Source organism: Vigna unguiculata, chromosome 7 (assembly GCF_004118075.2).
Source record: "Vigna unguiculata cultivar IT97K-499-35 chromosome 7, ASM411807v1, whole genome shotgun sequence".
NCBI classification, from domain to species: domain Eukaryota; kingdom Viridiplantae; phylum Streptophyta; class Magnoliopsida; order Fabales; family Fabaceae; genus Vigna; species Vigna unguiculata.
Window position 1 is genome coordinate 33,046,420 of NC_040285.1, and position 14,694 is coordinate 33,061,113.

General features: G+C 32.8%; 1 protein-coding gene across 3 annotated transcripts; it reads right to left on the reverse strand.

Annotated features, from left to right (window-relative positions):
* Positions 1 to 1,336: 1,336 nt before the first annotated feature.
* On the reverse strand, positions 1,337 to 13,508 carry LOC114190691. Of its 3 annotated transcripts, none has more exons than XM_028079671.1 (13): positions 13,032 to 13,502; positions 12,297 to 12,828; positions 8,410 to 8,735; positions 8,198 to 8,290; positions 7,967 to 8,057; positions 6,184 to 6,277; positions 5,237 to 5,334; positions 4,861 to 4,930; positions 4,206 to 4,309; positions 2,781 to 2,897; positions 2,522 to 2,598; positions 2,190 to 2,234; positions 1,337 to 2,114 (listed from the first exon to the last, which is right to left on the reverse strand). In XM_028079671.1, the coding sequence occupies exons 2-13, from the start codon at positions 12,627 to 12,629 to the stop codon at positions 1,601 to 1,603; spliced, it is 1,962 nt and encodes a 653-aa protein (XP_027935472.1). In that variant the 5' UTR covers positions 12,630 to 12,828; positions 13,032 to 13,502; the 3' UTR covers positions 1,337 to 1,600. The 3 variants fall into 3 exon arrangements, with proteins under 3 accessions (XP_027935472.1, XP_027935471.1, XP_027935473.1); XM_028079670.1 differs by having other exon boundaries at positions 12,297 to 12,810; positions 13,032 to 13,501; XM_028079672.1 differs by lacking the exon at positions 1,337 to 2,114 and having other exon boundaries at positions 2,186 to 2,234; positions 12,297 to 12,810; positions 13,032 to 13,508.
* Between the last annotated feature and the right edge of the window lie 1,186 nt (positions 13,509 to 14,694).

Consider the following 14,694-nt stretch of genomic DNA (forward strand, 5'->3'; position numbering starts at 1 on the left):
GTTATCCTCACTGTATTATATATAAACTTAATAAATCAATGAAAAATATTAGTTAAAAATTTACTATGAATTTTCACTCTCACACTTCCTAATTTTGTTAAAATTATTATTAAATTATAAAAATTATTTTATCATTCCTAATCTTATATAAAAAAATATAAAAATTATACGGGAGATTTTTTAAAAACATAAACTAATTCTGAAGTTACGAAGAAATTAATTTAATTTTTTTTCCTTACTTTTTTTTTCTTATTGGAGGAACTTGTGGTGAAATTCGTTTAAAGACAGCCATAAAGTTTTGATCATTGTTAACTAAACATGTGCTACACATATGCATCCATTTTATATGTGCATATTTTAATAATTAATTTTATGTCATTATAGAATAAATATATATTTTCTTACTTTTATTGATATCAAGTGCCAAATGTTAATTTATGTATTAATAATTTCTTTTTCAAGATTTAAATGCATCTTGTATTTAGATATCCTATCTCATTTTTTTAAAAAAAGTACTCCTATCTCAACCATTATATCGAACAATCTGTTTATGATCTTTTTATTATATACAATTCAATTGGTTCAGTTTATAACCCGTTGGTTAAACAAATTATTTAGTACCTGACTAAGTCAACTTACATGCCAATTTTAATAACATGGATTAGAAAATAGAAAATGCCTTACACATCAACATGAAAATCGACAAATGAAGAGGACACTCTACATTGCACTTCAATTTAGAACATGATCTGTTAAACTAAATTAAAACTAAATATTTTTATAACATGAAAATCCAAGCTTTAAATAAATAAACCAAACTTCAACACTTTTCTTGACTAAGATTTCACGCACCGAACTGCAAAAGATTTAAGAAAAAAAATACTATAAAAAGATCAATAATCGGTACATAGGAAACATGGGGATTTCTTCCTACACCCTCATGTTTCTTCTTGCACCCGATGGTCATAGTGAAATGACTGAATTGTCCCTTATTAAAAAATTTACACCTGTCTGTTTACTTTCAAATTTGCATTAAGGATTATACCATCTGAAATATAAATTTGAATGAAAGATTATACCATCTCAAACATAAATTTGGACTATGATTGTTTAATCTGAAATGTAATTTGGATTCCAGATTTTTATTTTTCCAAATTTGTATCCGGAAACATGTTATGTATCAGTATTTCTTTCAGTGTTCTGTTTATGCAAGAAACATCTATCACGCTATCTATAAATATTTGCTTAGGAAACTCCTTTCCCTTCATCTGCTACTGCCTTCTCTATATTCTTAATTGATTCATATATGTGTATATATACACACAAAAGATTGAGAGAAGAGAAAATTATAGAAGAACAATTATTATATGAAGATGTAATCTGTACATATACATCTAATGAAAAACGGTGACCCCCTTTGTCCCCGCCCCATAATCATCTACAACAATCTCAAAAAGACTATGGCTCACATCATATCACTCTTGCCATGGAAATCAACAAACATTTCTCATGGCACACAAGAAACATAAGGGAGCACTTACCTTGAACTCATTTAATTCAAGCATCCCCTGTTGCTTAAAGACCAAGATATGCCACACAACTATGAACTTCCAATGTTATCCACCCTATCAATCACATCCAAGGCCTTCATTCGATCAATATCAAAGTCAATGACAGGCACAGAAGGTAGCCTCCTTGTTGAGAATATGTCATTTTTGTTTTCACTGATTGGGGAGTGACTGCTACTCTTGCTTAGCCTATGGTGTTTGCTCAACCTGGTTTTGGCAGTGTCAAATTCTTGGCTCTTACTAATGCCTGGTGTTAGCTTCCTCTTGCCGACATCTCGGAGCATTTGTTGATCTTCAACTGTTAGCATGGGGGAAGAACATGTTTTCTGTGTAAATAATTGCCCTGTCTTTTGGGTAGGAGAACGGATTGGTGATTTAACTGGGGACCTTATTCCTCCATTTCCAACTCTTACTTGGCTGACAAGATGATGGAGCCAGATAACAAGTTCAAGTATATAAGCTTCTGTTTTGTCTTTATCAGCATGGTGCAGTGTTTCAATTCTCAACAAATCGGTCTGGCCGGCGGGTTTCCGGTTCACCTCAGACCTACACAAGCTGACATTAGAAAACTAGGTAGAACATACAAACATAAAGGAATAGAATCCGGCGATCTGTCCTCACCCAGTATTTGCCCATTCTCCAACCCATCCAAAGCCATGATGAGCTCTGAATTAATCCAAAGTGAAAAACAGATAGTTAAATTTGAGAGCAGAACATGTAGAGGTTAATGCTAATTGAATAGTAGAACATAGTTTATGAAAGCTAATGCCTAATAGTAACACGGTTAAAGCAATGGTGTCTTTAGAACAAGCAACCTGAATTGCTATTCAAAAATAGAATGATGAGCATTGTTGTTTAATGATCATAATGGAAAACAAAGTTAAACAGATTTGTTGTACCAAATGCAGTACTAGGACATCTAGGAATTGCTTAGTAGGGATTAGTAAATATACTTCGTTGTGTTGGCAGCAATAGGGACTAGCCACTGCAATATTTTCTCCATTTCAGCTTTGATTTGTGGGACAGTAAGCTGCAAGAATGTTTTAGATTTAGAATATTAATGATCTTACTTGGAAGAAAGTGAGATAAAAATTCCAATTAGATTCAATCTTTCTAAATGAAAAATTAAAGGGACAGATATCAATAACTAATCAAGTATTTATGGTATGGATACCCAACTAAGAAAATGTATGATGGAAATGGAATATGCACCTCTTCTTTAACCTGAAATGACTGTAACCTTGAGCGCAATGCTGATTTTACATTAGGCGGAAGCCCTTGATATAAGGCATCCCTTGTATTAGGAGGCACAGAACTTGATCGAGACACCTGGTTAAATTAAAATGTAAACTCAGGGCTACCTTCCTAATAGTCTTGCTATCATTTTCTTTAGAAACAAATAATAGTGCAGTTGTGACCATTTGTGTCTCTCTACCAGCTTGAATAGCATTATATATATAAAACTATAACACAGCCTTTTCGCCTTATAGAGTTGGCACCATTTTTCTATTCAATAAAAATATATGAAATGATTAAAAAGATTTTTTCATTGTATGTCAGATGACACTCGTTTATTGGAGCATGGCTACTCATTACGTAATCATGATCTTATTCGTGCAAATATAAGAAAGGGCTTCTGTGTTCAATCTTACTTCTCAAGGGAAGTAGGTAATACCCAAAACAAGAAATGAAAAAGAATTGCATCTCCTGATTGACAGCTTTGCTTCCTAGTGTGTGTATCAAAAGAAACGAGAAGTGGCCAATCAAATTTGATCAACTTTTAAAATTTTCTTCTAATGGACAAGCTTAACTTAAAATATTCAAAAGAAAAAAAAAATCACTCATTTTATTAACTGCATTTAGTTATTAAAACTTCACTTGGATAAACAAATGACGAGAACCCAGATAGCCATAGAATCAAACTGACTTTAAAATGCGGTAGGAAAACCCGAGATGTTCCTACAGTACCCAACTGATCAGTTTCTTTTTACCATAGAGGAGTAGTATTCTTCCTTCTGGTAACATCTTTTAAATAAAGTGAACAGAATGACAGATTAGGTCAAATCACATAAAGTCATTAAAGAATTCAGAATAGAGGAATTTTGCAATATATAAAATGTCTTGTATTAATAATGATTGAGTTACAATACTAAAGTATTTACAAAATCAGATACCTTGAGCTGCAAGATAGTCAATTAAGATCTAACTGTCTACAACAAACTCCAGCTATCCTAATAGAATTACAGGTGGCTCAATGCTAAGAATAGTATAATACTAATTATCGTAAACCATCATTCATACCATTGTGACAAATATGAAGAGAGAAGAGAAAACGAGATAACTGTTTCATTTCATGAAAATAATATAAAAAGACAAGTTGAAAGAACCAATACTATCACCATATCCCCAACATTACCATGAATAGGAAGCTGATTTTGAGGTGATTTTTTTAACACACTATTATGCTTGTTTGTGACCTATGTAAATGCATTTAATTCCCTTCTTTTCTTTCTTTCTCCAATTTTTGTTATTAACAACAATATTTTACAGCCAACAATGACGAAGAAAGACAATTGAACTTCCAAGACCATGACAAATATTAGAGATTATGTAATTTAAGTAGAATCCTAAACTCACAAGAGTGTCAATTTGAGTGATAATGTTCGCATAATGCAAAGCAAGACCGGCAGATCCCAACTTCTTGTGGTTACTTTGAGAATCTTTCGCTTGCTTATCAGTATCTGCAAGGAGGAAGAGGTATAAAACAAATGTTTTATTGACCTGGTATTTTAGCAATGGCAACGGATGCTCTACATTTTGTCAGTAAAATGAAAGGAGGAGCAACTAAATTGAGCGGGATTAAAGAACAAAATAGGTCAGGACAAGGTGAACAGATCAGAAAATTCATTCACAAAAAACATAGGATAAGTTAAAAACAAATTATGCGAAACAAATTATTATTGCATCAAATTGATGCACACAACTTCACATCAAACCATTGAAAGTACATGAGCTTTACAACTATAACCATACAAATGAATTGGCCCTTGTGCCCTTGTTGAATACCATATTCAGACTATATATCAATGATATAGCAGAGTTTTTTTCATCAATAAATTAAATACTGTTTATATAAACAAAACTCCAGCGTGTTTGACGAATACATGACAGGGAAATAAATAGATATGTCAGGTCCACCCTAACTCATTTGTCCATACTCGGAACAAAAGTAAAGAATATCAAAAACTTAACTAAACACAATAAAAAATACTGGAAATTCTTGAAAGCGTACCAGAACTACCAAATGCTTCATGGATCTCCAAGTATAGAAAATGGACGATGTCTACAAGCTTTTCCATCACCTGCAAGTACAACAATCAGAATTTATACTTGTATGATGAGAAAATGCTCAAGAAAAGGAGGCTGAAAGAATTGGAAAAGTAAATTTTATTAGGGAAAAGGGGGAACAAACAAGGGGAAATGAATTTAGTTAAACTGAAACAACAAAATACAATAAAATTAATTCAAGGATTTCAGAGAAAGCACGTTTCAGATGCCAAATCACCAATACTACAAAACTAAACAAATAAAAAATATTAAATCTAAGATCACCTTCTATTACAAAAATTGCATTAACTGAAAATATTTATAGAAATAACACTGTTTACCTCTTCCAAAATCTTGGACCATAATGATTTTTTCTTCAGATTTCTTACATGCTTCTTTTGACTCTTCAGTTCTGCTCTTAAAATTGCAAGGCTGTCTCCTACACAGTTTATAATCATTGATCACTCAAAAATATGAATATTATTGTGATAAAAAAGACCAACATAGTTATAACAACAAGAGGAATAAGACTTAGAGGTAAGTTTCATATCACAGGTTAAGTTTAAGTAACTAACATAATGATAGGAAAATGAACTAAGATGTCACCCACAACATACAAGCTCAGTAGTTAAAATGGAGAAAGGCATCAGAGGTTATTTGTGACAACAAAGTACCAACCAAACTAAAAAGAAAGCTTTATCATATTGTTATATGGTAGTGAATGTTAGGTTTTAAAGATATATCACGAGAAAAAGGTGAGAGCCGAACAATTGAATACGTTAAGATCAATGTGTAAACACACAAAAGACAATACAAAATAATTTTAATATTGTATATGAGGAGATATTGGCTGGATATCTATTGAGAAAGAAATGGAGAAAATTGGTTAAGGTAGTTTGAATACAGGCAAAGAATGCCACTAGAGGATGAATCAACATATTTTTTTGTTAAAACTACTATAAACAAGACATTGACTCAAACAAATAACTTTTCAAATGCATAATACAAAAAATGGAATTTGTTGTAGCTATATGTTATTATTCATTATTTCCTTTATTTATTTTTTTTAGATATAATTACACTTGCTTCCTCACTATATGTAACTATTACAGTTTTCCTTATTTGTACTTAAAGTAATCATGGTTCTGGGATATCATTTATAACCAAATCTGTATACATCGTAACTTGCATTGTACAGTTTTCAATTATCAGAACTAATATTGATTTTTCTTCATGTCTCAAGTGGATTTAATGACAACTGGATAAGTAAATATAGGCCAACATCTACCTCTTTGTGTGGCATTTGAATTGTCCTCTTCTTGAAGCTTGCGCCGATAATCTTGATCAAATCTATCTAAAGCATGCAATTCATGGTATAATTCCTGCACGCAAAGAAAAAGGTCTAACTAAATTAAGTCAAGTCTTAGATTATAATATTTTTGTTAGTACCTGATTAACATGATTAATAAGAATGTAATATTTGATTTGACTAAGAAAATAATACAATTACCATTCAAAATATATGTCCAAATTAGAATATACAATGGTGGTCTCAAATAAAAATGTTTATGTAAATAATGACGCACAAGTAACTTAGATTATAATATTTTTGTTAGTAGTTGATTAGCATGATTAATAAGAATGCAGTATGTGTGTATGATCAAAAAGGAATGCAAGTAATTCAAAAATATTAAATTGACAAGCTATTTACCCACAAATAAAAATTGATATCCAATTAGTATAGCACAGATGTTGCTTGTGTTTGTTGAGTTCAAAGTTGAAAATTAAAATGAAAAGGTGATAAATGCCACATTAATGTAACTAAAGGTATGTAAAATTGTCAAAGCTTAGTTTGTAAGGATAATTTCTTATCGAAAAAGTCTAATATAACATTAATTACTCTTTTGTCAATTACAACCTTACTCTTCACCTAATCTTTAATTATAAGCTTTTATTGTAATGTGAAATAAAAAAATTCATAACTATTTTATTAAGAACTAGAAAATTGTGTTTCTTGATTTCTACAAAAGAACCTTAAACAATTGACAAAATAAAACGGCGGGAATATTTATCTCAAACTACATAATCACTTTATAACTTAATTGTCCATATCTGATTCATGATTTCTTTTTTTTATCAAACTTTTTTTCATAATAAAATAAGAATATTTGGAAATCAAGCTTAACTTAAATCATACAATTGTTCATAGGTTTCTTAATATGCATAACATGACGGATGAAAGAAAGTGGCAATTTCATTGAGAAATAATCCGTAAATTCAAGAGTGTAAAACCCAGAAAGCACAGGAAAAAGGTCCATCTAATTATCTCTCAATCTCAATGTGCAAATGCATGACCTGTTTATACACCTTCTTTCTTATAAGAAGTGCAATAGCATAGATAGCTAAGATTAAAGTTTCAGATATAAAGTGGAAATATCCTAGACAGTAAATTATCAATCTCTGAAATGAAAGTTTATATCTAATTAAAGATGGACGGTGACAGTGAATCTAAATAAGCTACCTTTACAAACATGGCTGCAGCATAAAACAGAAGTGAATTCAAGTAATAACATGCAATTACCAAGCAATTGAGACAGCTTTATTTTCTTCATATGATTGTAGTTTTGTTTTAAGTGATATTCCTGGCAAAGAGAATGAGGGTGATAAAAGAATTTCAAACTACAACAGAGGTTTGTTTGAATAAAATTCTTCATAAACACTTTTATAAGAGAAAAAAATAAATTAAAAAGTGAAATAAATCTCTCTACGAGCTATTATATAATAGCTTCTCCAAAATCTGTTTTTTATACTCTAGCATAAGTTAATTTAAGTTTATGGAGAAGTTTATTTCATTTTTTTCTTGTTTTCTTCTCCTAAAAGTGTTCATAGAGAAGTTTACTCAAAGAGACCCCAAAACACAGTTTCCCATTAGTTTAGTGCAAACTGTATGTTGAACAAAGATACAATACTCAAATACACACTTTAACAAAGATATAAAATGTTGAGTTTAGCATACAAATCCGAAGAAGATGACAGGCATATGCATTGTTCCGTTTAACAGGCTTACTCACAGCTGTATATTGAACAAAGGTCATTAGTTGTTGCATCACAATTTCTGCCTCCTCTTTCAATTGTTTTTGTGGTGTAAGCTCTGAACCTAACCTAAACATCAACAAAGGCAAAGAAAACCATAACTAACACAATGTTAGATGTTACAAGAAAATATATAAATAAAGATTAAATCCACTCAGCTATATTTGTTCTTAAGAAATATAAGATTAAACCAATTCAACTACAATTACTTCTCAAAATAGCGATCTAGATTGTGCCACTGAGGATCTTTACAACGATTTCCAAAACGCACAACTTCTCCCGAAAATATTTTCAACTCTTCTCTGTCAAAAAAGAATAAGAAAGCGAAAACTTTAAGAGCAGTAGTAGCTGAAGAAAATAAGCTCCAAACTAAAGCAAGAGTTCTACTAAGTTGATCATGCAAATATCAATTATAATCTACCTCTTGTCTGCTGCAGCAATTCTTAGGAGTTCATCCATATCTCTGGATATCAAATTTTTCACTCCTTCAGATGGCAGAACCACCTCTTTTAAATGTCTGATGTTATCTTTTGAAAGGGATTGCATCAGATTGGCACCCTTAACAATTGTGTTTGCAACTTCGAAGGCCAAAATTGAAATTTTATTCCCTTTTGTTGACACACCCGACGTAAAACCACTACTGAGATTCAAATTTGTCATACTACTACCTAGTGTGTCCAAAACTTCTACTGCCTTGCCAAGCCCAGCTGTACCAGCTCTTCCTAAAAGTGAACTCACTTCTGATACCTGTAATACACCAAAAGATAAGATAAAAAGCCAATCTAATCCCTTGTTTGCATATATGGGAAGCCTTAAAGACCCTAAAATGAGGAAGGGGCGGGGGGGGAGAAAGGAAATGGTAAAGAATATAGATCCAATCTAATCCATGAGATCAAGAATAAGTTCTTCTTTAAGACCAATGTTTGGCACCATGTGAGGTATTAGCTCATTAGAAAAAAGGAGTCTAATTAATATAATCAAAAGCACAACATATGTAAGCACTTCTCTGTAAACTCACATATCTTCTAGTAGAAACTCCAGCCTTCTTATGACAAAGAACAGCAATTATCTAGACATATAACCCCACAATATTGATTAGCAAGAAAAAAGGGAAGGTCCTTCCCATTGCACCTTCCAATCAATTGGCTGACATTCACTATAACTCTCCTCCCTAAAAACCTCACAATGTGTTGCCAAGCTGGGACTCTTGCACATCCACCGTCAAGCCTCTGGGGAATATTGCAATTGCAGTTTGTTATTATTTTCTCCTATTCATAGATTGCTTATGCATTATTTGTAGTGGGACACTTTTCACACATCCCTCTCATTCCTTCCCTTGTTTGTTAGGACACTTGACACACATCCTTGTTATTCTCTTTCTTGTTGGTTAGATCCAGTTTTCTATACAGCCCCTTGTACTGATCTTTTCTGCAATGAGAATGCATGAAATCATTTCATAAGAAGTATCTTCAATGCTCACTGTAGGTTCAAATGTGCTTAGGTTTTACCTTCACTTTGATACACTAATTTTGTTGTATTGGCCTTAGCTAGTGATGAATCTTAATCACATTTCCAGAGAAAGATAAAAGAGAATTTGTATTAATGTTAAATGAATACAAAAGTGACTGAGTCTCTAATTTACAGGCCTATATATACTATCAGGACTCAGTAAAGGGGTCCGTCAAAACTCCTAACAGATACAGCTCAATACAAAATACAGAGAAGAGTATTCTCTTAAATCTGAAGAAGATTCACTGAACCAATTTAGAGAATTAAATACAAAAAATAATAAGAAATGTCCCGTTAATAATTAAAATTAGCATAGTTTTGTACATATTGGAATTTTTTATGGATATTGTTTTACATAAATACACACTAAACTTCATGAAAAATCGCAGAAAAATGTGGAATATGCTCCCATTGCCCAGCAGCAGTCTTGTCAATGCAGGGTGAGGAGTGCAACCTGGCACAAACTATACGTACTGCCATAATCGTTTTTAGTTACAAGGATGTCCACTAATGTACTCAGCGCTCCGCAGCGAGAATTCCGGAAGCAGCTCCATAGCAATGGTCTGATAGCATTGGGCAATGAATCAGCTGCTGCATATATAGCATTTTGCACATTTTTTAGGAGACTTTCTGAATTTTTTGGATTTTTGAATGGTCTTCACATCCTAAGTTATTGTTTGTGTTTGTTTTGTTGTTGTAACAACTGTATTATTGTTCTGAATTTGTTCGTTTGAATTTTAATTTCCTGCTTTTTATGCGTCAATTTTATTTTTCTGTACCTAATGTATTTTGATAAGGTGGAAATCAACCAATTGTAGCCAGATTAGGGTTAATGAGAGAGAGATATAAGATTCCGAGTCAGATATATGAAAAATTGAGATATATGATTTATATAGGCTCTAGAAATGGAGACGTATAGGTTGTGTGCACTGTTAGAGAATCTTATGCTCAATGCACAAGTGCTTAATGAGTGCATCTAAAGGAATTAGAGTATTTTCTTTGACAACTAGGACATGTTGTCAAGAAATTTAGACAAGATTGTGAGGAAATTTATTGTGAGGTAGAGGTATGACAGAAAGCCAAGGAGGTAAGACACGAGTTACTTTATGTTTTTTAAATGTTTGTAGTTTTTGAGTCATTTTGAGTCCATTTGGCGAAATCCAAAGTCCAACTTAAGTCCAAGCTAACCCTCACAACTAACCACTAACTGTGATAACTTAACCTGGATTCACATAACTAATGCCAAAATTGGTATTGGTACTTAACCTAGTCCGTGTGGGATGATAACTCACTTTATTACTAGTTAACTAGTACACTTGCCGGACAAGGTTGTGATAATTCTTAGTTCACACACATTCACCATAGCACTCAGTGACCACCTTTCACCAATGATTAACTGAACACAATTTGCACATCACAACAAAACATGTCAGTTGAACAGCTAGTTCTGGTGAAGAAGGTGCTAAGTTTAAGTATTACCAAGGGAAGAGTGGGGTGCTGACAAACTTTAGTTGAAAAATCATGATCATAATCAGTCACCAGAGATGAGAGATGAGAGAAAAAGCAAATCACAGATTGAGCATGAGACCACAAGAGGAGATAACTGGAGTAAGATTGAGAGAAGTGGTAGATACTAAGAGTGACCTACGTTCCCATGATGATATAACAAGATGAAGAATCAGTCATGCAATGACACAGAAGGCCATAGCCCAGGGCAGAAGTGCCAATAGCGCATGGTGACCATTGTGAATAAAGGAGAGGTCCAGTGGTGTTTGCATAAAGAGAATTGCAAATGGGTAGGGAAAGACGTAAATAAGAAGTGATTTTAGGGATTTTGGAACCTGGTCAAACAAACACAAACCAGTCTTTTTTACTTGCTCTGTCTTGCTGGGGACCAACGATCCCACAATTGCACATGGAATGTCGCAATCCAGCTCCAACCTTACTCCTTGACAATCCCAACAACAATTCAGCTTGCCTAGGCGTGTTCGATTGATAGATCATATGATCCTATAAGGTAAATCACGATTTTAATAACAATGGTACAGATGACTTGGGATCACTGGAAAAATTTTCCCATGTCAGCTCGATTAAAAACTATAAGTTTGGTTTTACAGGAATTCCAAGCATGGAACTGTTTATGTGGTAGAAATTGGAGATGCAGTCTGCCCGAAAATCAATATGTTGTCACTGTATGCAAATTTGGCAGCTCTTTAGCGAATTTCATCAGTGTATGTTATCAGAAGCTCTGACCTAATAGCTTAAGCATTTTGGAGAAATAATCTTGATATTGTATCAAAGCCTCAATAGGCAAGAGCTCAAAAGTTTGATGTTTGATGCCACTATTCTAAATAAATGTGAATTGGTGTGTTAGCAAGGCAAAAAAAATGCCTGAGTTCCCACACAATAGCTTAAGCTTATCTTTGTCAGAATGAGATACTTAAATTTTTAAAGGTATACCATTTTAGCTAAATATGCTTTGAGATTTGGTTCATGGCTTCACCTAAGAGCTCTATTCATGGTTTTTTCAAGAGAGATTCCGTTTCTACTCTGAAGACAGTGTGTTTTCTTTCTCTGAGTAGTAACTTGTCCCCCCAACTGTACCTCCCCTCTTTTCTCTCTAATGAAAGTACTTTTTCTATAATAAAACTTCTTGGTTTTCCTTCATATTCACACAAAAAAACAGCTTTCCAGCCAGAGGCATCTTTGCAGCATATTGATTATTCGCACTTCCAAATACAAAATAAGCTAATCCAACCTAGAAGAATAAAAAGATCAAACATGAGAAAGGTAACTCAACTTAACAGCAGCTTGCTTGGACTTAGATTTATGCGATAAAGCCCTGGACAGGCGAGGAATCCCATCATTGATATCATCTGCCATTGACCCATACGAAACATTTTCCAATCCAGTAAACGAAAACGACTCCCGTTGATGTTTATCCAAGTCATCATCATCAGGAAGCACATTTGAATTGCTATCTATACTTCTGGGGGGTCCAATAGACTGATAACCCATTCCAGCTTCACTATTAGCATGACCATTAGCATGCCTCGAGCTTCCACTGAGTGCATTATCCACAGCTACACCATCAACAGTGCCTTTCCATGACCTCGAGCAAATACCTCCCATGTTATGTCCAATTGCTTGTGACTCTATAGTTTTACTCTCTGTACACAATGCCCATACAACACACCCTATAACTCAAACAAAACCTCAACACAGAACCTTCAATTCACAGGAATGGTATAATCGAGGCACAAAATTTGATGATACCAATTTTGATCACCCTTACTGCTCCACTCCATCAACTCTGTTCAAGTCACAAAATCTTTTCCGAATTAGAAAAATAAATTAAAAATCCATAAAATCTAACATAATAAAAAAATAAATCCAGAGGAAAATTAGAGAGACCCAATTAACTAAATTAGAGAGAAAAAAACGGAACACCCCAACCCATGAATCAAAGCTATTCTACAGAAACCCAATAGAGTGGTGGATCCATTAAAGGTAATCGACAGGGTAGAGAGATACCAGAAGAAGAGATCTGTGAGAAGTTGCATGTGTGCCATTCTGAGAGGAAGATAAAAGCAAAAGGGGTGCAAGAGAAGGTGAATGGCAATGGAGGGTCAAAGGGATCCAAGAGAAGCAAAGAGAAGTTGAGTGAGCTTTTTTGCGCTCTCTCTCTCTCACTCACTCTGTTTCACATACACAGAGTCCTCTGCCCCCGAAGTGAAACAGCAGCAGCTGGCACACGCAACACAAAGGCACAGAGGCAGACTCAGTGAATCAGCTATTCTCTCTCTATCTTTCTCTCTCCACTGTGCTGTGTTGTTCCATTTTCAGCGATGGTCAAAACGCAGAGTTCACACACACATCACAACACAGCACAACCCCACTAACTGTTGTTTTGTTTTATTTTGACCGTGGGTGAAAATGAACATCAAAATGTTCTCCCAACTACCAATGAAACACATCCATTCATGGGGTTCCCTTCGTCTTTTTCACTGCCTTCCTCTCTCTCTCTCCTAATGACAACAATCGCCTTTGTGTAATAAAAACATTTTTCTTGACAAACCTGAAATTTCTTATTTCATTCCAAGATTCGGAAAACACAACATTGTCCATTTCCCAAATCAAATCACATTACACGTGTCACAAGCTTTAATCAAAACCTTTCAGAAAAAAAAAACATGTTTTTCTACAGAAGAAAGAAGAAATATGTCAAATGTTACTTGCTAGTAATGTTGAGGGTAATGAAGCGATAGAGAAAGGTATTTTAGTGTTGACTTTATTGCATATGGAAATCATATTTCATTACATAGAAACTATCGATGGAAAAATACTAGATCAATTCCTAACGGTTAAAATTTACTCTTTTAATTGAAATAAAATATACTAACAAGAAAGGAAAATATACTAAAATATTGTTAATTTTGCATCAAAATTATATCAATGTGCTATTAAAATGTTCAGTTATTTTAATTTTATATGATATTAAAGCTTGTCTCCACATGTTATATTAACTTATGTATGTTACGTATATATAAAAGGTACGAAAATTAAATAATTTTTCAAAATATAATTAAAAAATGAGTAAATAAATTTTTATATAGATATACATAATTTTAATTAAAATATAAAGCTAACTGCTTAAATAATTATATTAATGTGGATTTTTCATCAGAATATTTATAGTGACTCTATATATTACTATGTTTTTATGTAAAATATTCAATCTTGAAAAGTGGTATAGTTATATTTTATAATTTAATATTAATAAATTTTACAATTATTAGTATGTTTCTAAACTTAAGAAGCATGCATTGTCAGCAAAAAAAAGTTCGTATGTATTGCCTATTGATAAAAGATTAGTTTTTATGTGATTTTTAAAATAATTATAAAAATAAGCAGATATATTATATGAGATTTTCACATTATTCATTCATGTGTTTATTTGTGTTTTCTTTTTAATGTTAGATGCTCATACATTTTTTAAATATTTCCATGGTTATACTGTCACCATTTCCTTTTTCAATAACTTACGTATTAATTAGTTTACATGTAAAATATTCATTTATGAGTTTATATATATATATATATATATATATATATATATATATATGAAATGGATTTCAACATTTGTGTGTGTCAAAATGGATTTTAATATTCAGCTATTTCGGCTTATCACGAGTTT